General features: G+C 37.3%; 1 protein-coding gene across 1 annotated transcript; it reads left to right on the top strand.

Annotated features, from left to right (window-relative positions):
- Positions 1 to 5,344: 5,344 nt before the first annotated feature.
- Positions 5,345 to 22,464, top strand: bmp4 (bone morphogenetic protein 4). The gene is made up of 4 exons (XM_056477425.1): positions 5,345 to 5,592; positions 10,741 to 10,863; positions 15,763 to 16,118; positions 21,069 to 22,464. Exons 3-4 carry the CDS (start codon positions 15,770 to 15,772, stop codon positions 21,920 to 21,922), a joined length of 1,203 nt encoding a protein of 400 aa, XP_056333400.1. The 5' UTR covers positions 5,345 to 5,592; positions 10,741 to 10,863; positions 15,763 to 15,769; the 3' UTR covers positions 21,923 to 22,464.
- Positions 22,465 to 23,688: the final 1,224 nt, after the last annotated feature.

Here is a 23,688-nt window from a genome sequence, read left to right as displayed (position 1 = left end):
CTCCTGCGACTAAATCGTATGCGACCGGCCGACCGGGTATGATGAATTTTAGTGTCATGATTGCCATCAATCTATGTTGAGAAATCGCTGGTGAACTACAGACCCATAATGAACTACAATTCCCTACATTCCGCTTTGCACACACTGGACTCCATTTTCATTAATCACACACACAGCTGAAACCCGTTATCATGAAAATGGAGCCCAGTGTGTGCAAAGCGAAATGTAGAGAATTGTAGTTCATTATGGGTTTGTAGTTCACCAGCGATCTCTCAGCATAGATTGATGGCAATCATGAATTTCAGTGCGCACGAGCTGAGAAATACTGTATTTTTCGTTATTTTTTTTTATCAGAAAAAAGTCTATATTAAAAAAACATTTCTATTCATAAGTGAGGTTTATTAATAAACTAATTTCGAGAGGATCACGTGCTTATGATTTATCACAGCCGGTCTCGTATTAAGCTAATCAGTATCGTCCAATCATATGAGCCATAAGCTACTATAAATAACCACAGTTTTCAGTCCACCTTATCTTCGTTTGGAAGAAACCCCCCTTCCTCCCCATTCTCCTCCTTAACCTTAGATCGGGCGGCACGGAGGCCCAGTGGTTAGCACTGTTAGCCCCACAGCAAGAACACTGCCAACCCTGGTCCTGCCAGGTCGGTAGGTGTTTCTGTGAGGAGTTTGTATGTTCTCCCCGTGTCCGCGTGGGTTTTCCCCGGGTTCTCCGGTTTCCTCCCATCCAAAAAATATACATCATGCATAACAATGAAACATTTGTCTAGCCCCTTCTTTTTTCCTCACGTGTTCCCTTAGCTACTGCAGACGGGGAGTTCTGAGATCCACCGAGCTCAGGCTCCCCTCTCGCTCTGCAAACGGGAGGAAGCCCCGGGCTCGAGGATCCCTTGAGCTCGGGGCTCTCTCCCGGGACAGCATGTCAAACAAGCTATTGATGAATCATCAGCTAAGTGTGAACTCTTGAAATGAGTATTAAAAGTATTATATTTTAATGCTGTGTTCACATTCCCTCCAATGGTGAACCCACAGAGAATAAAGGCTTTTGCACTTCTTTGTTTCGGACACTGCGAGAACTGCTTCTCTTCCTATGGTGCACGACAAAACTGAAATTTCTGTGCGACTGCCACAAGGGGGCCTATTCCGACAGTCGTGTCCAAATGTCGTGTGCAGTGGAACGGCGGCTGAAGACCTGGAGTTTTCCAGTTTAAGTGGCATTATTGAAGTGCAGTACAGACTTTTATTCCATGGTCTGTTGAAATTCTTGATTCTGATTGGCTGGAGGGTGTATTCGTTGAAACGCTCAAGTAGTTCCAGTCCATTTTGATCAGAGTTCAAAATAAATGCGCTTCTCCTAAACGTTTGTAGTTATCATAGCAACTCACATGTGCTGCACTGAAAACATGAGAACTGTTAATGGCGGACAGGAAATCCACTAAATAAAATAAAATACTGGTCTATTATGCCACAAAATCAAGTTTTAAGAGTTTTTAAAGTGAGAATATAGTTATTTTAAAGTCAAATCGGCAATTCATGTTTAAAGATAGCGCGTCTTTAAAAATGTCAACTCTGAGCTCTAGGCGGTCAGCGGAAGCTCAGTGTAAGATAGCCTACTGCTTTGAGAATGTTTTATTTATGCTGAATGGAAGAAAAAAAACCTCCATATTTAAAGGGTATTTTACCATAAAAAGGACTTTGCGGTAAGGCTATTTTACTGTAAATTAGAATTGCAGTAGAGCTCTGCACATTTACAGGCACATTCCTGAAAAGGGGCAGTTGAGGTAAATTGCTAGCAACCGTGCTGCCAGTAAGTTACCTCAAAAATACAATAAAATGTCTATGCTTACTTCAGGGTCTTCCCAGTGCTGAATTGTGGCTGGAAGGGCATCCGCTGCGTAAAACATATGCCAGAATAGTTGTCGGTTCATTCTGCTGTGCCAACCCCTGATAAATAAGGGAATGTCGTAGGAAAATTAATGAATAGGACAGGATTACGCCACAAATAAGTGTTTCTTTGAACGTGTAGGGGTGACCGTGGGTTTGGGGGAGGGTGGACCGGCTCTCAGTACCCAGACAGGTAAATAATATGGTAATGAGTGTGTCTGCGTGAGCTTCTTCACACACTGGGACTTAATTGTTATTATAGGGGCAGGAGGTCAAACAGAGAAGATGTCCAGCCCTGATGAAGGACAATAAGAAGGAAACATTCACTGATCTCCACTGACACAATGAAGATTAATGCACAGAGCGAAAAGTGTTATTAAAGCTGTTTCCACATAAGATGATTACTATCTAGTGTTACTCGCAAAAACTAGATTTATCATGTAAACTGATTTTGATAGGTTAAAAATAGTCCTGAATAAAATGATTTAATTTAGCATTTCAGATTATACTTAAAGCTTTTTTATTATGACAATATTTGCCTGAGATACAACTATTTGGAAATCTACAATCTGAGGGTTCAGAACAAAACCAAAAAATTAAAATACTGAGAAAATCTCTTTTAAAGTTGTCCAAATTAAGTTCTTGGCAATGCAAATTACTAATAACAAAAGGTTTTGATGTATTTATAGTAATGAAATGTGCAAGATGTCCTCCTGTAACATTTCACAGTTCACCCATTTGCTCTTGCACTTATTTGCACTTATCCAAACTCGTTAGAGTTTCTTTCTTATGTTGAACACAAAGGAAGATATTTTGAAAAATGTTGGAAACCTGTAACCATTAGTTTTCATAGTATGTTTTTCCTATAATGAAAGTCAATGGTTACCGTTTTTCAGCTTTTTTCTAAATATCTTATGTTGTGTTCAACAGAAGACAGAAACTTGTAAAGGTTTATACTGTAACCAGGGGCGTTGCTAGACATAAAGCTCTACTGGGGCACCCATCCCCCCCCTATATATATATATATTGTTTTTTTAATAAATATTTATTATAAATAAAAGTATTGTTGTTATTATACAATTATTATTCTAAATAATCTTAAATGTAACTAAAAAACAATGTTTAGACACAACTGGAGTGATGCTTAGATCATTTAAGAAATCTTTTGCATAAATATTACTTTCATTTGAGTGAAATTCTATAGACAATTCAATAAAATACAAATAAATATGTTTTATAGAATTATCTGTTGTCTTAGACTTGACACATGGCAGAGAATTAGGTTTATTAAGTCTTTACCTCCCTGACTCCTCATCCCTCCTTTTTGCTTCATACAAAAAAATCTATCAGGAGGCATGCTTAGTAAGATCACCATCATATTGTTTAAACTTTAGTTTTGTCGACTAGCTAAACAAAAAAGGCTGTTACGCCGGTTTTACAACGCATGAGCAGCGCGTGACAAGCAAGTAGCCTACTTTTTTGGCGAGCATATTAACTACCTGGACTCGCACCAGCAGAAGAGCATCGAGGCGACCAGGTTCTCTGCGCACACGCGGAGATGCATCAGTTTGCTTTTTGATTAAACACATTGCTTTCACTAGCGTTGGTTCGGTTGCACATAGAGAATAACGTCTTTATTTCGTAATTACCACTTATATTAAATACACTTGCATATGAAGTAAATCATATCTCAATGCATTTACTGGGGCACTGGAGATTTTTACTGGGGCACGTGCCCCAGTAAATTGGGTCTAGCGATGCCCCTGACTGTAACCATTTAAGGGTGAGTAAATAGTGAGCCAATAAAATTTTTGGGTGAACTATCCCTTTAATATCCTAATGATTATAGAAAAGGGTCACATATTGTGACTTGTCTTAACTGATATTCCTATAAATGGCCATTTTGTAATGTAAGGATACAAAGAAATCTCGTTTTACATGATTTGCTCTGACATTATACATCGAACTGAAGAACTTTTGGGAACAGTTTTGCTGCAACCCTAATCAAACACAGCTGATCCAAACAAGCAAGGTGTTCAAGACTAGTAGAGACTACTTTAGGGTCTTGTATTTTAAAAATACTGTAAAATACTTTGTAAGACGTCTACATGATGACATCTTAAAAATGTGTCCTTTAATAGTGGTGTTTTCTCAGTTATTTGCCAAGGCTTGAAATCAGACTATGAGATTGATTCATATTGAAGAAGTTGATCAATGCTTGGAGTATGGATGGAAATTATGCCTCACATATAAAAAAAAGTAACAGACAAATGGCAGCGGTAGATTCGGAAGCAAGTAAAAAAAAACAGACAAACATAAAGTCCTACAGTGATGATACCTACAAAACTTTATTGGCTGTTTTAAATGCTCTTTATATGAAGATAATTGCAAACTTTGACATAGTAAATCAGTATGAGACAAAAATATTTAATAATACTCCAATCTCAAAAACTTCCAACTCAGGTTTTATAGCAGCAAACACAGAACTTTAATTGTTTTTAAAGATATGGTGTTTTATATTGTGTATTGAAGAGTATAATTGCAAAAAAAAAAAATGGAAAGGTTTACGTAAATGTCTAAAACTGGAGGTTTTAGTACTTTTCAGAAAGTGTTTACATTAATATTGAAGATTTCAATAGCAAAAAAAAAAGATTGATTAAACAAATTATGTGAACAAAACGTTTAAATAAACTTTTCATATATCACCTTTTTAAATATATAAGACTGTTATGAGATGGTGGCAATTTTTACAATAGAGATATAGTGCTATATTCCAACTCATTATCTGATTTATAGTTTTACAGTCATTAAAGAGATCATCTTTAAGACAGGACTTTCTGTATGAAATTTGTACAAAATCTATACTAAAATCAAAGAGAAAAACAACTCACATTTTTATGAATACCTCCTCATGCGCCGAGGCAGATGAGGTGCAGAGAAGCCGACTAGCTCAAAGAAAAGCTGTTACCATCTAACTTTGTTTACTTCACTAAGTCAGTTTATTGGTGAAGGGACTAATTGAATATGCCAATTGATGGAAGGTTAGCAAAGAAATGTCATGCTCCCTTTTAAAAGTATTTTGTAGTATTTCCAAAATACAATATTTTATTTTCATACTTGTTGCGGCTGCTGTGTTTTGTAGTTTAATTTGATACACTTAAAATGGGGGTATTTGGTATTTTAAAATACATTTCAATGAATTTTTGCCCATCCCTGGCTGTTTTTACTATGGTATTTTTTAAAAATGTATGCTCTTTTTAATGTAAACTTTATAAATGCTTTAGCAATACATTTGTCATGCCACTACAGCATGCTAAATTGAGAGAGAGAGAGAGAGAGAGAGAGAGAGAGAGAGAGAGAGAGAGAGAGAGAGAGAGAGAGAGAGAGAGAGAGAGAGAGTATGGGAGGAGGAAAAGCGAAGCAAAGCAGCTCCATAAGGGCGGTCACATAAAAACTGCCTACCGAACTGGATGCGGGTCACTCGGTGATGTCCTCTGTTCTGTTCTCGACTGTTCTTGGAGCTACAGACCCCCGCTTTCACACTGGACTCAGGTTTCTTCTACGTGATGCGGAACTAATAACCTAAACAGTGCCTTCAAAGGTTGGACTTTTGTTTATGTGAGGCGAACTCCTTTGAGAACCCGTTTTACCGTCTTCTTATCCAGGAACACCGTGCGCATCTCTTCCAATGGTGAGTCCTATTCAAAATAATAGCATTTGTCAGGCGAAACTTTTCATAGAGTCACAGCAAGAAGTGATTGAAGACTTATATTTATATAGGCTATATAGCTACAGTGACACTCATTCTCGCGTAATTGGAAGTCATTTACGCCCTTTATTCTCTCCAGTGACTTGAAATTGGGGTAAAGTGGGTTTTATATTCGCATATATTTGAACTTTAATCTTAATATAATTTCAGAAACATATTATTAGCAAATACTAAATAGGAAAATCATATTATTAGGCAAATTATCATCAAAGTAAACATTGTTCCGTCAAATAAATAATGCTAGGGTTGCGTTTAAGTCATACTTACATACGATTTCAGACCGATTAAAGTAGCGTGGTAAGCAATAGGGAGCATTTAAAATGAACGAATGTGCGAAAATAAAACCAATTTTACCTCAAATGACATGAACGCTCCCATTATAATCAATTAAACCTACCTTCACGTCTGAAGGCGCAATTATTAAAAGCTACACCAATCACAGAAGCACTGAGGTTTGTCCACAAATTCTACTGTGCGTGTTAAAATGACTGATTTTAGTTTTTATATAGTTTATACTCAGTGTTTGGCTGCTGCGGCGCGCTCAAACACCTGACCGCGCGCGCGCATGAAACCAGCCGGCTGGATGAGCGCGTGCACATCTGCACACAAATATAGCAATGTGCCATTGATTCAAATTAAATTAGTGCGTATTGTGGTGGATAATACCAAATTAGAGGAGTTTTTATAGTTGTACGCATGCTAAATCACAATGGTAGTAGGTATAGCAAAAAGTATAGTAGTAGTATTATTATATTACATTTGTACGACACAGCGTTGGCCGGGCCAAAGTGCTCCACACTGATCACACAACACACAACGAACGTAACTAATACACAAAACAACTCCCTCAACAAACCGGATTTATTCCAAGTAAAGTGGCCTTAGTAAACAATTCACACTGCTAGCTCAAGTAGACCGTACTGATAAACAATAATATGCATATTTGTAACATCTAAATTACAGTTAAAATATAAATGAACATCACTTGATAGTCAGTGATCACTATCAGTTTATAAACCAACATCTGTTGTTATAATTTTTAGTCATTCTTATAAATGTTGTCATTCTTAGCCCAAGTTAGCATTAAAAAAGGTATTAGTCAGAAACTTAAAGTGTGAAACTGAACCAGTGCATTTGACCTCGCTCATGTTATGAATGTTTATGAGTCATTACTTGTCTTAAATGAGTTGTAGTGAAGAGTGATGGCACTCAGGCAAGCGTAAGAACACGTCTGAAAATCTTTTACGAGGTACATTATGACATAAAGGGGACACAACCTCATGAGCCATTTGGCAGGGATCTTTAGATTCAACCCAAGGAGGTGGAAAGCAAAAAGTGAAGAAATAAGATACTGTCGAAATAGCATGTCATGCCAAATATTTATTAGAGAATAAACACTGTTGCAAGAGCTGAAGCCGGTCCACTGGTGGTTACAAGTCGACACATGCTGCTGTCTGAAGTAGGGGTCTTGAGTCCTTTCTGATGCAAGAAAAGGGCTGTTGGTGGATATAGATACCAACAAAATTAAATTTAATGGGTTAAATCAAGTACAAATAGCTGTTTACGGGTACAATATGATAGTGTACTGTTTTGCTTAATACAGTTTATTATGGAAAGGACAAAAACACAATCAGATGAAAGCTTTACTTGTGTTTTTACTTCATATGGTCATTTCTTTGAATGCATACTTTACTTTTGCAGTGGATACTTGAGAACCGCCAGTACTAAACAACACATATTCTATACATTTGTTGTGGATTTAAAGGAATAGTTCACTTAAAATTGTAAATTCACTCACTATTTACTCACCCTTAAGTGGTTTCAGACTTTTATGAGTTCCTTTCTTGTGTTGAACTCAAAAGAGGACATTTTGTGCACAGCTGAAAGCCTGTAGCCATTGACTTCCAAACAAATACTATAGAAGTCAACGGTCAAACATTTTTCAAAACATCTGTATTTGTGTTCAGCATAAGAAAGAAACTCATAACGACTTGAAATGAGTAAATGATGAGTAAATGATGATCTCTATCCCTTTAATATAACTGCACAATCAATTAGTCACACTTCAGCATCTCATTTTCCAAGTGAACACAATGCTACTTGTGTGTCTCCAGATTTGATTTGTGAATAAAACCCGACAGAGGTTAAATCCTAACATTGGCAGCCCTGCATTGTCTGTTACTCTGGTAACTTACACCCCCATATACCCTGTCCACACGCATCAGAAGGACCATGTGCATAACCTAATCTCATTAACGGGGCTAAGGTAGAGCAAAGTTGAGCGCTGTGAGATTTACATGACTGCGCCGAATTAAAGGACCATAAAACCCAGCCTCTGCAAAAAGCACATGCGTTGCACTCCGTCTTCAAACAGGGATTCTGTAAATATTTAGGGCAGTATCTGTAGGCTTTTAAACAAGAGTAGGTGGTCTGAAGAACCAATTGTTTGTGCTTTGTTACATGGTTTCTGGCATGGCCGATCAAAGTCTTTTGAGTTACGCTCATTTTTATGGTTTGCTCTCGACTTAATGAGCTGTTTGCGTTGTTGTTAAACTGCAGACGTTATGAATCTAAAACCCACCGGCCTCCGGTTAAACACCAATCTTTAGTGGTATATAATACACACATAAGTATAACTAGCATCAGAAATTATGCTTTATTTTGAAGACAGAATGAGAGAGAGAGAGAGAGAGAGAGAGAGGGATAAATAACACTCATGACCACACACACACACGGTGTTCTTGTTAAAATGCATCATTCCTGTTGTAATGCTTGGACTTGCTCCAGAAGAACCAGAGTCCAAGAAATGACAAAATGCATGCGTTGCTATGCTCAGCTATTGAGTTCAGCTGTGGATACGTTGTTTCTGAGACTGAGCACTTGTGATTGTTATTAGGCCACACAAATTATTCAGTTTGTTAAAATTTTTCAATTGAGGATTTCTCTCAAGAGTTTGGCACAAATGTTATGGGTTGACAAAAGCGAGACGGTGCCGCTTGTATGCATGAATTAGGTTTTTAAAGACTCTTTAAAGAGGGAACCATCAATAAAATAGGCAGTTCCTTTGTTGACCAGCGAACCTCTATTTGTATGTAAATCGTAATTGTTGTTCTTTGAGGTGTTGACACCTGGTAGTCTGGTACAGATAATGGGTGCATCCCAAATCGCAATCTTATGCACTATTCTACACCAATTTGTAGTATAAATAGTACACTACCTGACAAAAGTCTTGTCACCTATGCAAGTTTTAGGAAGAACAAATAATAACTTCTTGACTTCTAGTTGATCAGTTGGTATCAGAAGTGGCTTATATGAAAGGCAAAGGCCTCTAGATTATGCTTATTTGACCAGAATAAAATATGATCATGCCTTGATTATTAATTCTTTAATTAGGACAGTAAGGTCCGACTCTGCTCAGACTAAAGTCTGCTCACTGAACCTTCAATAATGTCCAGTATAGAATATGTGCTCATGCTGCAGTGGAAACAGAATGAATATTGTGTCTGACTCCATCATGAGCTTGGAGGACTGCATCCATACATCTCTGCAATGACTCAAATCACTGATTAATAAAGTCATCTGGAATGGCAAAGAAAGCGTTCCTGCAGGACTCCCAGAGTTCATCAAGATCTTTTGGATTCATCTTCAATGCCTCCTCGTTCACCTTACCCCAGACATGCTCAATAATGTTCATATCTGGTGAATGGGCTGGCCAATCCTGGAGCACATTGACCTTCTTTACTTTCAGGAGCTTTGATGTGGAGGCTGAAGTATGAGAAGGAGCGCTATCCTGCTGGAGAATTTGCCCTCTCCTGTGGTTTGTAATGTAATGGGCAGCACAAATGTCTTGATTCCTCAGGCTTTTGATGTTGCCATCCACTCTGCAGATCTCTCGTACGCCCCCATAGCGAATGTAACCCCAAACCATGATTTTTCCTTCACCAAACTTGACCGATTTCTATGAGAATCTTGGCTCCATGCGTGTTCCAGTAGGTCTTCTGCAGTATTAGTGATGATTGGGATGCAGCTCAACAGATGATTCATCTGAAAAATCCACCTTCTGCCACTTTTCCAAATGATCAACTAAAAGTCAAGTTATTTGTTGCTCTTACAACTGGAATCAATGACAATTTTATAAAATCTAAAAAGAATAAGTTCACCTTAAATACCCTGATGATGCACTTATGAACTGTTAAACTTAAAGGGGGCATATTATGCAAAAATCACTGTATAAACACAATTGTGTCAGCAGTGTGTGAATATAGCAGAGTAAAAATGTATTCATTGTATTTTTTATAATCAGACTTGCTAAAAACAGTCTGCAGAAACACTTTGATTGACATTCAACCTTTGAACATGTCATCAATGGGGGAAAGCCCCGCCCATTTGTGACAATCTCTCATTAGCATAAACGGCCCTGAGTGAGAAGCAGCTGTCCACTAGTAGAGTTTTGATTCTGCCGCTATCATGACACGTTAGTGCATGTAGCTCCGCCCTCTTCTGAAAAGACCACAATCTCATTTGAATTTAAAGCGACAGTCACCAAAACCCCACAACTTGTATCAAAGCCTATAAGGGGCAGTTTTAAAGAGTTATGAAACATTATTTATGGTGTTATTTGAGCTGAAACTTCACACACGCACTCTAGAGACTTCAGGGACTTAATTTGCATGTTGTAAAAAGTGGCGTAATAGGTCCCCTTTAAGTTGAACACTTCATGCACTATCGCTATCGCACACTGAGGTTGGATTACTTTATTTATTTTAGATATCATCTCCTGATGTTGAATGTAGCTGTAGTCATGATAAGGGGTTTATTTCCCTAATTTGGCAACCGTTAAACATTGCTTGGGAAACGACTTGAATTTCTGTTTAGTAAATAAAAACTTAAGTGATCTATTTGGGATGACACTGAACTCTACACTACATGGCTGATTTGGGACATAACTAATGTGTTGCGCAAGCAGCATTTTAGTGGCTAATTTGGCTCCTGTTTTGCAACATGAATCAGTTTTACTACAATGTTTGCTGTAATGACATGTTAAGCAGCAAATATACCATTGTCTTTCAGGAAAAGGATCTCCCCACGGTTCTCAAACAGCCTGCCAGGACCACGTAACATTCGCTTGAGGAGCTCGTCCTGCATCACCTCTCGACAAACATGGACTGTTTTCCCATGCTTTATTTTCTGTCGGTAAGTCGACCACTCCTATCCCTATCCAATCGTATTATGCAGTTGTTCAATATTTGGAGCAAATTAAAAGGCTTTTTTCACTAATAATAGAAGCTAGCTTTTACATTGCATTTGAAAACTGAAGACTGCTGTTATTGTGAAACAGCATGATATAAAAAATATTGGAAAAGCACGATTTATTCAATACAAAGTAATATGGAAAAGTGGAAAAAGTCTAGGGTTTTCTTGTCTGACATCAGTTGTGACTGTGAAACTTGAGGTTTGCATTTGTTCTGAAGTTTAAAGTGAAAGCTCAGCTAAAACAAGAAGTGCTTTATTGTCTTTCCTAATCTGTGTGACTTTAGTATTTTTGTGGAAAATTGAAAATATCTGTCTTTTTGTTCATACACTCTCAAAAATAAAGGCTGCTTATTGGTATTGATAGCTCCATGATGAAGCTTTGACAGTCATAGAAAATCTTCCATTTCATGAAAGGTTCTTTTGGTTTTTCAGAATATTAAAAGAGATTTGGATTATTATCTTTACATAAAAGTGGATTTTTGTATTATCGTCTGTTCACTGAATGTTATAATGGGGAACCGAAGATGGTTCAAACCAAAGATTGCTGTCATTTGAACCCTTTAGACTTTTTCCAATTTTTAGACTGACATGAGTGTGAATTATATTATATATATATACATATATATATATATGAAGAGTTCAGATGCAAAAACCTCTAAGTGCCATCTGAAATTTCCATTTCCATGGAACTCTTATGTTTATGTTGAGTTATTTCATTTTCAAGATCTTTAAAAGAGTGTATTCTTTGCCATAATCTTAAAGTTACTGAGGCTACAGACAGGAGCCTGATAAAAAATGCTTATTTTTGAAGGAAATTTCAAATGGCTTTTAGAGGTTTTTGCATCTGAACTCTTCATATGTTTTGGTAAATAATATAGAGGGGTAGTAATTTGTAAATTTCTTTGTCTATAACAACACATTGAGAAGAGTTGGTGTGTTTAAAGGATACACACCGACTTTTTTCAATGGGTTGTTATAAACAAATAAATTTACAAATTACTATATTTTTTGAAGCTGTAAATAAAGGACAAAATAATTATAGTTTCAACTTTTAAATTTCATGGATAATTGAATGTGTCACTTGCCTTGTCATTACAATTGTTTTTCTGAGCAAAAATGGATTTAAGCTACGTTCCACCACAGTTTTGTTTGGTGTTCAATTTTTAAGGTTGATTTATACTTCTGCATTGAGCGCATACGTATAGTTCTGTACAGCCGTCACATAGAAGCTCCAGACCCCTGTTCTTCGTACCTCGCTTAAATGATCTAAAATGATTTGGCAGATCCTGGATCTGTTCATCTTGATAACTGATCTCTGGCTAATTTAGTTCTTCAAACATGTTCGCGAATCAGATTAAAATGTCTGGATAAACTGATCTGAGATCGCTGCGTGTGTTGTGAAGGACAGATCTATCGATCCTCGAAATCATGATCAGCAATGCAACGATTGGCTGACGGCACTGCAGCATAATGACATCATCTGATTAATATTCAATTATCCATGTGAGCAAAATTATATAAAATTAGCAGTAAACGGTTTGTTAAACATGATACGCAATAACTTTTGTCATTTGTTGTGGGCTGCAGGCTTTACACTTTCATCTGTCAAGAATATTTAGCAATTTATTTAGTTTTACAGTTAGAGCGGATTTTCTTTATTATAGTAGCCATAGTAGTATTATTGTAGCCGGTTTCTTAATCGGTGTAAAGAATAACTGGATGTTTACAAAAGCATTTTATTGGTAAAGGCGTCTACAATTTTTGTGAAGCATCAAATCACCATCATATTAGCTGTCGAAACATGTTCATGACTGCATAAATGTATTATTGCTTTTAAAAAAGTTACATATTGTGCATGTCTATTACACACAAATTGTACTAAAGCGATCTAAAAAGTTAATATCAATAAATTTTCTCTTTGAACCACCAGGTGGCAGTCTTTGTACTTATTTCAGAGTCAGATTGCAAAAGTTGTATTAATATATATATATATATATATATATATATATATATATATATATATATATATATATATATATATATATATATATATATATATATATATATATATTAACTTCATATATGTAGTTACAAATATATATTTACTATTTTCCCAAGTGGATATAACTACCGGTACTACTGTAAGACAATATAAGAATTCCGTACATACTTTCAGTATTATCAACTGACTCGATCTAATCCTGTTTACATGAAATGAACCTGCTCCCAAGCAGGTTTGAGCTACCAGAACTGTTGCTATGACAACAAATCTCGGATCAGTTTTGAAGAACGAAACGATCCTGGATCGTGTCAAATCATCAATACCCAAATCCAGCTAATTGAGTAATCCACATACGAAGAACGGACCCCAGATGGAAACTTTTGTTTTGTGTTTACCTTATGATTAATGTTGTTGCACGTCTGCCGGTTCCCGCCTCTGAATGAGCGAGTTTGAGCTACTTGTACATTAAGGTAGCGTTCAGAAAAACAAAACACCTGCAAAGAAACTCAACACAGTGGAACATAAAACCCTACTGCCACCTAGTGTTTCAGAAGTGTTATTGCAGAGCAACACAAACGGCATGCAGAAGTATAAATGCACAGCTACGCACAAGGCAGGCGCTGAGAGTCACGCCAATCACTCGATGCAGAAGTATAAACCAGTCTTAAAGCGTCACATGCATTTCAGACTGTTTTACTATTAGTTCAACTACTTGTTTGAAGTAGGTTAGTTAACCCTTGTGTACTGTTCAAATGTACTCCCCTTTCACCATGTTTTTGTCCTATTGACTATTCATTATAATAAATTTTCTTGATTGCAAAGCCATTACACCATATAATCATGCATTCTTGATTATTGGTTGTTTCCCCTGTTGGGAAGTTGTAATTTTTTCTGTTGATCATCAGTTGGCAGCATTAACCCTTTATATATTGATAACACCAAACACGGAAAAAAAACTCTCCCGGAGTTTGACGTCATTCACCTGTGACACTTTCACTATCCCGCACAGCGTGTTACAGCGTGTCTCAATAATAAAACCAGGAAGGAAAAACTGTTTTGACATTTCCCCACAGTGATTTGGATTGTGTCATCAGATTCGGCGCTGCTATTGGTTCTTGGATTGACGCTTATCGCAGCTGTTGTCAGACTGCAGGAAAGTGTCTGAAATCTTCTGACACTGCCAGAACTTTATCGGAGGGAAAATCTGATCGCAACGGGCACTAAGCGGCTGTCTGTGAACATGCCAAACCAATGATCAAAGATCACCGATTTTAGCCTAGGATTTCAGGAATCTTTTAGGATTTTAGGATTCAGCAGAAATCATCATTAATTCTGTTTATTTACTTGAGTAAATGTGTGTAATTTTGAAATGTGTGTGAGTATTTTTATTTAGTTTTTAAATTAATTACAGTAATATTGCTGACTAATGTGACAATAAAATATGATTTAAGTACAGTGCAGTTTGTACACTAATATTTTCTGTCTTTTAGTAGAGATATTATATGAGAGACTTGCTTTGTTTACCAAATAAAGGAATCTAATTGGATTTGCATTTTAAACATTAAATAAAAGTTAAAAAGGTATTATTTTTTTGTCATATAGGTGTTAGTTACGATACTCTCAAAATAATTCCACAGAAATCTGCAGATTTTTACCAAAATTCTTCGCAGAAATAGCAAAAAACGTCCGCTGATTCCATACTCATAAGCCAGGCCAGAACAGAATCTGCAGACACTTTTTTTTTTTTTACTATTTCTGCGCAGAATTTTATAAAAACAAATCTGCGGATTTATATGAGCAATAACACGACGGCAACCATATTGTGCCAGACCGCACAGCAGCTGATTGGTGGAGAGGAGACAGCGTAATGAAGCCATTTATCATATAGGGAAGGTTAGGAGGCCACGATGGACAGAAGCCAGTTGGCAAATTTGGCCAGGATGCCAGGGAGAAGCCCTTACTCTTTTCCGAAGGACATTTTTAGTCAGGACCTTTGTTTAAAGTCTAATCTGTAAGATAGCGGTCACTGAGCAGTATAGAGTCCCTATCAATATACTAGGCAGTTAGGACCCACACAGATCGTAGGTTGAGCGCCACCTACTAGTATCACCAACACCACTTCCAGCAGCAACCTAGCTTTCCCATGTGGTCTCCCATCCCAGCCTGATCTCACGAGAAAACGTAAGTATTTTACGTTTTGACAGTTTAGTGGCTAATTCGTACGAGTTCAGTCGTACGAAATGGTACGATTTAAAAAAGGAGGCGTGGCACCTAACCCCACCCCTAAACCCAACCGTCATTGGAGGATGAGCAAATCGTACTAAATTGTACGAATTAGATCGTACGCATTCGTACGAATTAGCCACTAAAAAAAAGTTACGAATTGCCGTGAGATTGTGTTGCCCATCCAGGTTCTGACCAGGCACAGCCCTGCGTAGCTTCAGTGGGCGACCATGTGAGCAGAGCTAGCTTCCAGCAATATAAATACATACATAAACATACATGTACATACAAATATACATAGTTACATGCACATACATACATTTTCAACATTATGTAATTAGAAATATGTAAAAAAAACAAAAACATGTTACAAAAAAGGAGAGAAATCTAATTCACCATTTAAACCTGGACACCTGGTCACTTTTAATATATAAATCCAAAAGCTCTCTCTCGGTTTTAATATTTTTAACCTGTCTCCTCTGCTTGTATCTAGAGATATGTTCTATACCGTGTCCTTGTATTTGTATTGGTAAAAATATACTCTGAATTTTGAAGCTAATCCCTCAAAGTCATCCTTGCTTTATTGTTTCCCATGTTTTCGTCCTGTCCACCAGAGACATCATGATTCCTGGTAATCGAATGCTGATGGTCATTTTATTATGCCAAGTCCTACTGGGAGAAAGCAGCTATGCTAGTCTGATACCCGAGGAAGGGAAGAAGAAAGCGACGGCTCTTCACCTGGCTCAGAGTCATGAGCTGCTGCGGGACTTTGAAGCCACGCTGCTGCACATGTTTGGCCTGCAGAGGCGTCCCAGACCCAGCCACAGCGCCGTCATACCACAGTATCTGCTCGACCTCTACCGCCTGCAGTCAGGGGAGCTGGAGGAGGCCGGAGCGCAGCACGTCAGCTTCGACTATCCCGAAAGATCCACCAGTCGAGCCAACACCGTGAGAGGATTCCATCATGAAGGTCAGACAATCAAACACCACACAAAAATGGGTTCGGCATTCTTGCTTTAAAGGGTTAGTTCACTCAAAAATGAGAATTATGTTATTAATTATAAACACGTATGCCATTTCAATTCTATGAGACCCTTTGATACCCCTTCAGAATTTAATTTTGAGTCCTTAAAAAGTTCTCTGTTCTTAAAGGTGCAGTAAATAAGTTTGACACCCAGTGGCTGAACTAGGTATTGCACTCCTGGTTCAAAACACACACCAGATTGATGACACCAACAACAGTGTGCCTGACTACCGAGCCTAAAGGCTGATCTAAACTCTGTTCTAAAGAAAAGCAATGGCATGTGATAGAGGGAATATTTTCCATATTAAAGGAGTTTTTGTCCTAACCAGCATCTGAAATTTATATTTTAGAAACGACTTTAGGTCTCAGGGGATTACAATAAGATGAACGTGAGTAATTAATAGAATAATTGTAATTTTTGAGTGAACTAATCCTACTTTAATAGTTCGTCCTTTAGATTTTACCATTCTGCGACTCGAGTGAATGGTCAGTGTATGTACCCGCGTACAACTGGTTCTCTTACTTTTGTTTTCTTAACGGAAAAACGAATGAACATTTAGTTTAGGCCAAGTTTAAACGTAAAAAAATAGTTTTTACAAATATTTATTTTTGTCATATTTTGTTTTTACACTCAACATAAAAATGCGATGAAACCAAAATGAATAAACAGCTTTAAAATTTGTTCTCTGTGTGGACGGGAATTATTCACGCCCCCTCTCCGCTGATTGGTCGACCAGTATTTTTACAGTATTTGACACTGATCAAATGTCTCTTTGCTTTTGATGAGGTTTAGATTTTTTCCCTCGACTCTAGCGAGAATGTTATATTTAAAGCTAAACTTTGTCATTTAATCAGAATAATTTAGGCTGATAACAATTTAAAAAGTGACATCTATAGCATTATTATGCTGCATAAGTGGCAAGTATCTGCTTCTAAAGTTGAATTAGATAATAAATGCATTTACATAGCAAATAAAGCAGCAAAATTTGATGGGATTCAATTCAAACACAACATTCTGATCACAGAGGTGATTGACAAAATGATAGAAAATTCTGAAAATGCCAGCAGGTGGCAGCATGTAATGATATAAATGAATCATTTATTTAACCAATTCATTTGAATCAGTGATTCATTCAATAAGATTTGCTACTGAGTGAACTGAAATTTATTTTTCGGTTGCTGAATTTGCCTAAACAGAAGTCCATAAATTAAGACATGAAGCTGCGGTCACACCAGAGTTTGTGTGTGCGAAATTCTGTCGTGCGGCGCTGTGAAAAGGGGCGGGATTAAACAAGATGATTAGACATTAAAAAAAGCGAGCGATTGCTCCATGCTTCAAATTTCTGTCCAGAGAGGTCCTGTTTTGATGCTCGATTGGTCTCACGCAGTCAAGCGATGCGATTTCGCAGGTCAGAGTTCACCAAGCTTGAACTTTGCACCGCAGCGACATGCGAAACTTGACGCATGACCTTGCGTTTCCGGTCTGACGCATTCGCGTGCGTATGAATGGAAGTCCATGGGAGGAAAGTGTGACCGCAGCTTTATTCCGCTGCACAAACTGAGGAACAGCTGATGGCGGCACGGTTTGATGTTTGGTGGACCAATCAACGGAGAGGGGGTGTGTATAATCCCCGCCCACACAGATTTTAAAGCTTTTTATTCATTTTGGTTTCATCTCATTTTAATTTTGTGTGTGAAAACAAAATGTAACGAAAACAAAAACAAATATTTGTTTATGTTTGTTTGTTGTTTATGTTTTACCGTTTGTTCGTTTTTCTGTTTTGAACGATCAAAAACGAGAAAACCAATAACATGCACGTACCAATAACATGGACCGTGAATGTATCTTGATGTTTGAATGTTGGAGTATTTGTTGTGATAATAAACAAGACAGAAATACTGAAGGAGAAAGTACATTTTAGCTGTGCTCTCGATGAGATTTAGAGAGCTTTTTCGAAAGCTTTCATACTTTGTCATGTGGATCTTGTCGAGGGACTTTCCTCAACATGCAATTATTTTAATGTTACTCTACAGATTTCTAAATAAACTCCTGCTGCCAGCCGTGTGGTCTCTGGTCAGACAGAATTCCCAGAAGCCTTCAGAAAAATACACGTTCAGTCCTAAAGTGACCCGAGACCATCAGCATGGTTAAACAGTTTATTCTGGAGATTTTACTTGTTGTAAGCTGTGGATTTAAATCATTCAGAGTTGAGATTAAAAAATGAACGAAGAAGAAAAGTAAAAAGACCACTGAAACAAAAGCACGTTCTGTACTAACAAATGGTAGATTGGATCAATATTTAAAAATGATCTGCTTGCTTATTTTTTACTGACGATATATTATATATATAGTTTGGTTTGGAGCTTTAATTTAAAGGTGCAGTATGTAAGTTTGACACCCAGTGGCTGAACTAGGTATTACACTCCTGGTTCAAAACACATTTTCACTCGGCTCCTCCTCTGAGGAGTCCACGCAAGTGCAGGTTGACAGATTGACGTGAGTGTGTCAGACTATCGAGCCTAAAGGCTGATTTAAGGCTCATTTGAACCGTTTTCTAACTAAAAGCAACGACACACGATAGAAGGAATATTTTCCATACTAAAAGGAGTTTTTGTCTTTACCAATACCTAAAATTTCTATTTCAGAAATGGCTTCTATTTCTCACAGGTGAACAACGATCACCCCAGGTACACCTCATGTGCTTTATTCAGTGTTAAATACTAAAAATGTGAGTTAGAATTACATTTTAGGTGACATTTATTGTCATACTACTGAAAGCAGCAGCAGATAGTTCACCTCAGATATTGAAAATTAAATAAACCGTCTGAAATTGAACTTTAGAACTGAGACTCAGTGCAAACCAACACATATCAGTGTTTCAGCATCTACATTTAATAATGTTAAAGAGGTTTAATGTGTATTAATTAGATTCTAAACCTCACCATTTCGTTGGAGTGCAGTGCGTGCACTATTCTGTGCTTCTGAATAGCTGTATTTACATATCTGTTGTGTTTCGTCTGGTGCAAACAGCCAAATTGCTTATCACTGCAAATCTCATCATGTAGCTTGTTGTTAGGACATGAGGTTATAATGTAACCTGCTCACCTAATGTTTATGTTCATAATATTTATATTATTTGCTATTTAATAACCACCTAATGTGGAACTCTGAATCTGCGGCTCATTTCAGAGGCTGCTACTGTCCACCGGAGGTCGTATTTCAGTCACGGACGCACACTTTGAGAGCTGTTATGCTGTTTTCTATAAAGGCAACCCAGGGTGCTGAAATATAATTGGCTACAGTGGCAGTGGGCAGGTTAAATGACCAAAGCAAAGAGTATTCCAGCACATAACACATTTTCAAAGCAGAATATCTGACGTGAGCATTGTTTTTCAGATAAGCAAGAATGTTCACTTAGCATATTTCTTAAACATCTGCAAGCATATTATGGTATTTTTATGCTTTAGTGAAGTGAAACACATACATACAGCACCTTTAAAATTAATCAAATATGTAATGTAAAAATGTCGTTTGACATTATTCATTACAGTATTATTGAATATTTTTCAAAAATGAAACCCTTTATTAAGCACTTTAATAGAAGACATGATCGTGGCATGTGCTTTTGGTCTGAATTTGTAAAGTCTGGCATATGAAATGAAATAAGAAGATAATATTTCCTTCAAATGACAATTTTATAACCTAAAAACTTTGTTTTTTAAACATCATCTGTTGCTTTTGGCTCCTATAGTAGGGTACAGTTAAAACAGCGAAGAAAATAAACAAGGAAACCTATGCAGATGCTGATATATTATTTTTCCAAAATGTAAAATGTCATTCTGACAGCTTCTTATCATCTTATTAAAAGTGTAACTACTTATCAGTCATCCGTCTGTACCTCCAGTAACATGTCTTAGTAAAATGAAATGATTAAAACTCTGTACCTTCAAAACATAATGAGAGCAAATAAACCTTCCTCAAAACATTATAGATGTTACTGAGGCTTGGGGAGATCATTCAACCGCTAAGGAACAGAGAAAGTAAAGGTTCTGGAAGTAAACTCTCCTCAGAAGCCTGATGAACATATTTGACATACATTGCAGATTTTTTTGAATGAAGTTGCTTTATCTTAAAACACAATTTACATTTGCATCATTAAAATTTATACCTTTAAAAGCAGAGATTTCGACTAAAGTTGGAAACCGGCAGCCATTGACTTCCATAGTATTTGTTTTTCCTACTATGGAAGTTAATGGCAACTAGTTTCCAACATTCTTAAAGGGATAGTTTATCCAAAAATGATTATTCCCACAATATTTACTCACTCATGTGGTTTTACACCTTTATGAGTTTCTCTCATCTGCTGAACACAAAAGAAGATGAAAAATGCTAACTGGTGGGACCCATGACTTCCATAGCAGGAACAAATGACTGGGTACAACCAACCAGCATTCATCAGAATGTTCAACAGAACAAAGAAGCTCCAATAGGTTATAAACAAGTGAAGAGAGCGCAAATGATGACAGAGATTACATTACTGGGTGAACTATCTATTTAGGTTCAGCAGAAGTTACCTTGAGACCTTGAGGGTGAGTAAATGGTGATCAAATTATCAAATGTTTGGGTGAACGATCCCTTTAAACTCAAAACCAGAAGTGTCCAAACTCGGTCCAGGAGGGCCGGTGTCTTGAGAGTTTAGCTCCAACCCTAATCAAGCACACCTGAATCAGCTAATCAGGCTCATACTAGATATACTAGAAACCTCTCGGCAGGTGTGTTGAAGCAAGTTGGAGCTACACCGGCCCTACAGGACCAAGTTTGGGCACCACTGCTCTCTATCAATGAGGTTTCTGAGCAGTTTCTAATTTTGACTAGTGTTTTTTGTCCTTTTCTAGAGCCCCTTGAGGATCTGCCATCAGACGACTCCCAGGAGACTCCTCTGCGGTTCGTCTTCAATCTCAGCAGCATCCCAGAGGACGAACTCATATCCACCGCAGAGCTTCGCATCTACAGGCAACAAATAGATGACGCCTTCTTAGACCCTGATCAAACCGGAGACCACGGTTTGCATCGGATAAACATATATGAGGTTTTGAAGGCGCCGCGGGCAGGACAGCTCATCACGCAGCTCCTGGACACACGTTTGGTGCGGCACAACACCACTAAATGGGAAAGTTTCGATGTTAGCCCTGCAGTGCTACGCTGGACCCAGGAAAAACGCTCCAATCACGGCCTTGCTGTGGAGATTGTACAAATAAAGCGAAGCCCGAGTCAAAAGGGACAACATGTACGCGTAAGCCGCTCCGTGCATCCTCTTCCGGATGAAGAGTGGAACCAGCTTCGCCCCCTGCTGGTCACATTCGGGCATGACGGCAAAAGTCACCCGCTGACTCGGCGAACGAAACGCAGCCCTAAACAGAGAGGTCGAAAGCGTAACCGTAACTGCCGGAGACACGCGCTGTACGTGGATTTCAGCGACGTAGGCTGGAACGACTGGATCGTGGCGCCCCCTGGATATCAGGCGTATTACTGTCACGGAGAGTGTCCCTTTCCATTAGCCGATCATCTCAACTCCACAAATCACGCGATCGTACAGACGCTGGTGAACTCGGTGAACACCAATATCCCCAAAGCCTGCTGCGTGCCCACCGAGCTCAGCGCAATCTCCATGCTTTACCTGGACGAAACGGACAGGGTGGTGCTGAAAAACTATCAGGAGATGGTGGTCGAGGGATGCGGCTGCCGCTAAACAGACCCACACGTGGACACTTATTTATAACTTGTGTTTGTGTCATTTCTTGTCTGATCGATCATATATTTTGACAAAAAGCATATATATAAATATATATTTATATCGGCATAGTATAAAATAAATCAAATGAAAGTGTCCTTATTTGAATGATATAATTCAGCTTTCCATAATGTATATCAGACTGTATAAGGGTTTTTCTATGAGCTAGAATAATTAGAAAGTCACTAAAAGTTTATTTACTGCTAGTATTTATTTGTTTAATACACTATACGTTCGCCAAAATAGAAACACATAGCCAAGCGACCCCCTTATTGATCAGAATACATCTGTTTGTACTTAAAATAGAGCACTGTGTGAAATCCTGCTATATCAGTTCAAGGAATCAGCTGTGTATTGATGTGCATTACTGTTTTGCATCAGCATGTGATTTACATGTTCCCAAAATACCTTTTTTTATATATATTAATTGTGAAACATTCCAACAGCGATGTGAGATTAATAAAAAGTAAGATGGTATTTGTTTCTCGCTCACACACAAATACAGCTCAGTATTTTGCATTCATTTTAGTTCACTTTAAGATATGATTTGTGAATTTCTACAAACAAAAATCATCCTGAACGAACAATGCTTGCTTGTTGTCTACAGTCTGCACGTTTTGACCTTTCAAACCTTATAAAACAGCATGGGTTTAAAACAATCTCTTGTTTTGCATGGTTTAAGTACGCTGAGTCAAAAGCATTATTTTTCAGTGGGGAAAAATATGAGTATTTTTAGTGCCGTGAATCGATTATTAGCGATTAATCCAAAATAAAAGTTTGTATTTACTAAATGTGTGTGCACTCAGTGTATAAATACTTTTGCATCTATAAATATAATGTATATAAAAATACAAAACCAAAATATTTCCATATATAATTTGCATTAAGATACAAATATTAAGTTAATATAATATAAATAAAAAAATCTGCATGTATGTATATGCATGTATATATTTAAATACGAGCTTTTATTTTGGATGAGATTAATCACAAATAATCTTTTGACAGCACTAAATATTTATCACAAATACAAGGATTTTTTTTCTGCATAGATCAATGTTCAAATATCAGATATCTATTTAAAAATATGCAGATAAAGTGCTTTAAAATGTTTAATTATCACATTAACCTCTTAGGGCTTGATTGTCCACATATGTGGACAGCACTTTTTTAAGCAATAGCTCTTAAGTGGCTATTTAAAATGCTTTAAATGTTTTATATTTCGTTACAGACTGTTTTGCAGCATATGAAATGTCCCAAACACTATTTTTAACTGTCTAAAATGGAAAAAAAATAGTTTTTACGCTCTGATAGTCAAAGCAAGTTAAAAAATTTTTAATTCTTTGTTAAATATGCATTAAAAAATTCAGGAAAAAGTGTTTTATGTCAATTCGGACCACGAGTCCACATATATGGACATCATTTTTCTCTAAAAGTACATCATATCAAAAGATGATACTTGGATTTTTATACTTATTAGGTTCTAATAAGCCCAAATAGCAAAGAGAAATAAAAAATGCATATAAAAAAACACCTTGGGGCTGAAGAGGATAAATATTGTCATTTGCGTTAGTCGCTTTCATCAAGAAACAAATGACATCAGTGACACTTTACTATAAGGTTGCATTAGTTCAGTATTTACTAATGCATTATTAAAATCCAGTCATGCTTGCTTACATTAGTTAATGCACTGAGCGGTAACATGAACTAACAGTACATGACTT

This window comes from Danio aesculapii, chromosome 17 (genome assembly GCF_903798145.1).
Source record: "Danio aesculapii chromosome 17, fDanAes4.1, whole genome shotgun sequence".
Classification (NCBI taxonomy): Eukaryota; Metazoa; Chordata; class Actinopteri; order Cypriniformes; family Danionidae; genus Danio; species Danio aesculapii.
Note: the sequence above shows the minus strand (reverse complement) of the source record. Positions and strands in the feature narration are given on the sequence as shown.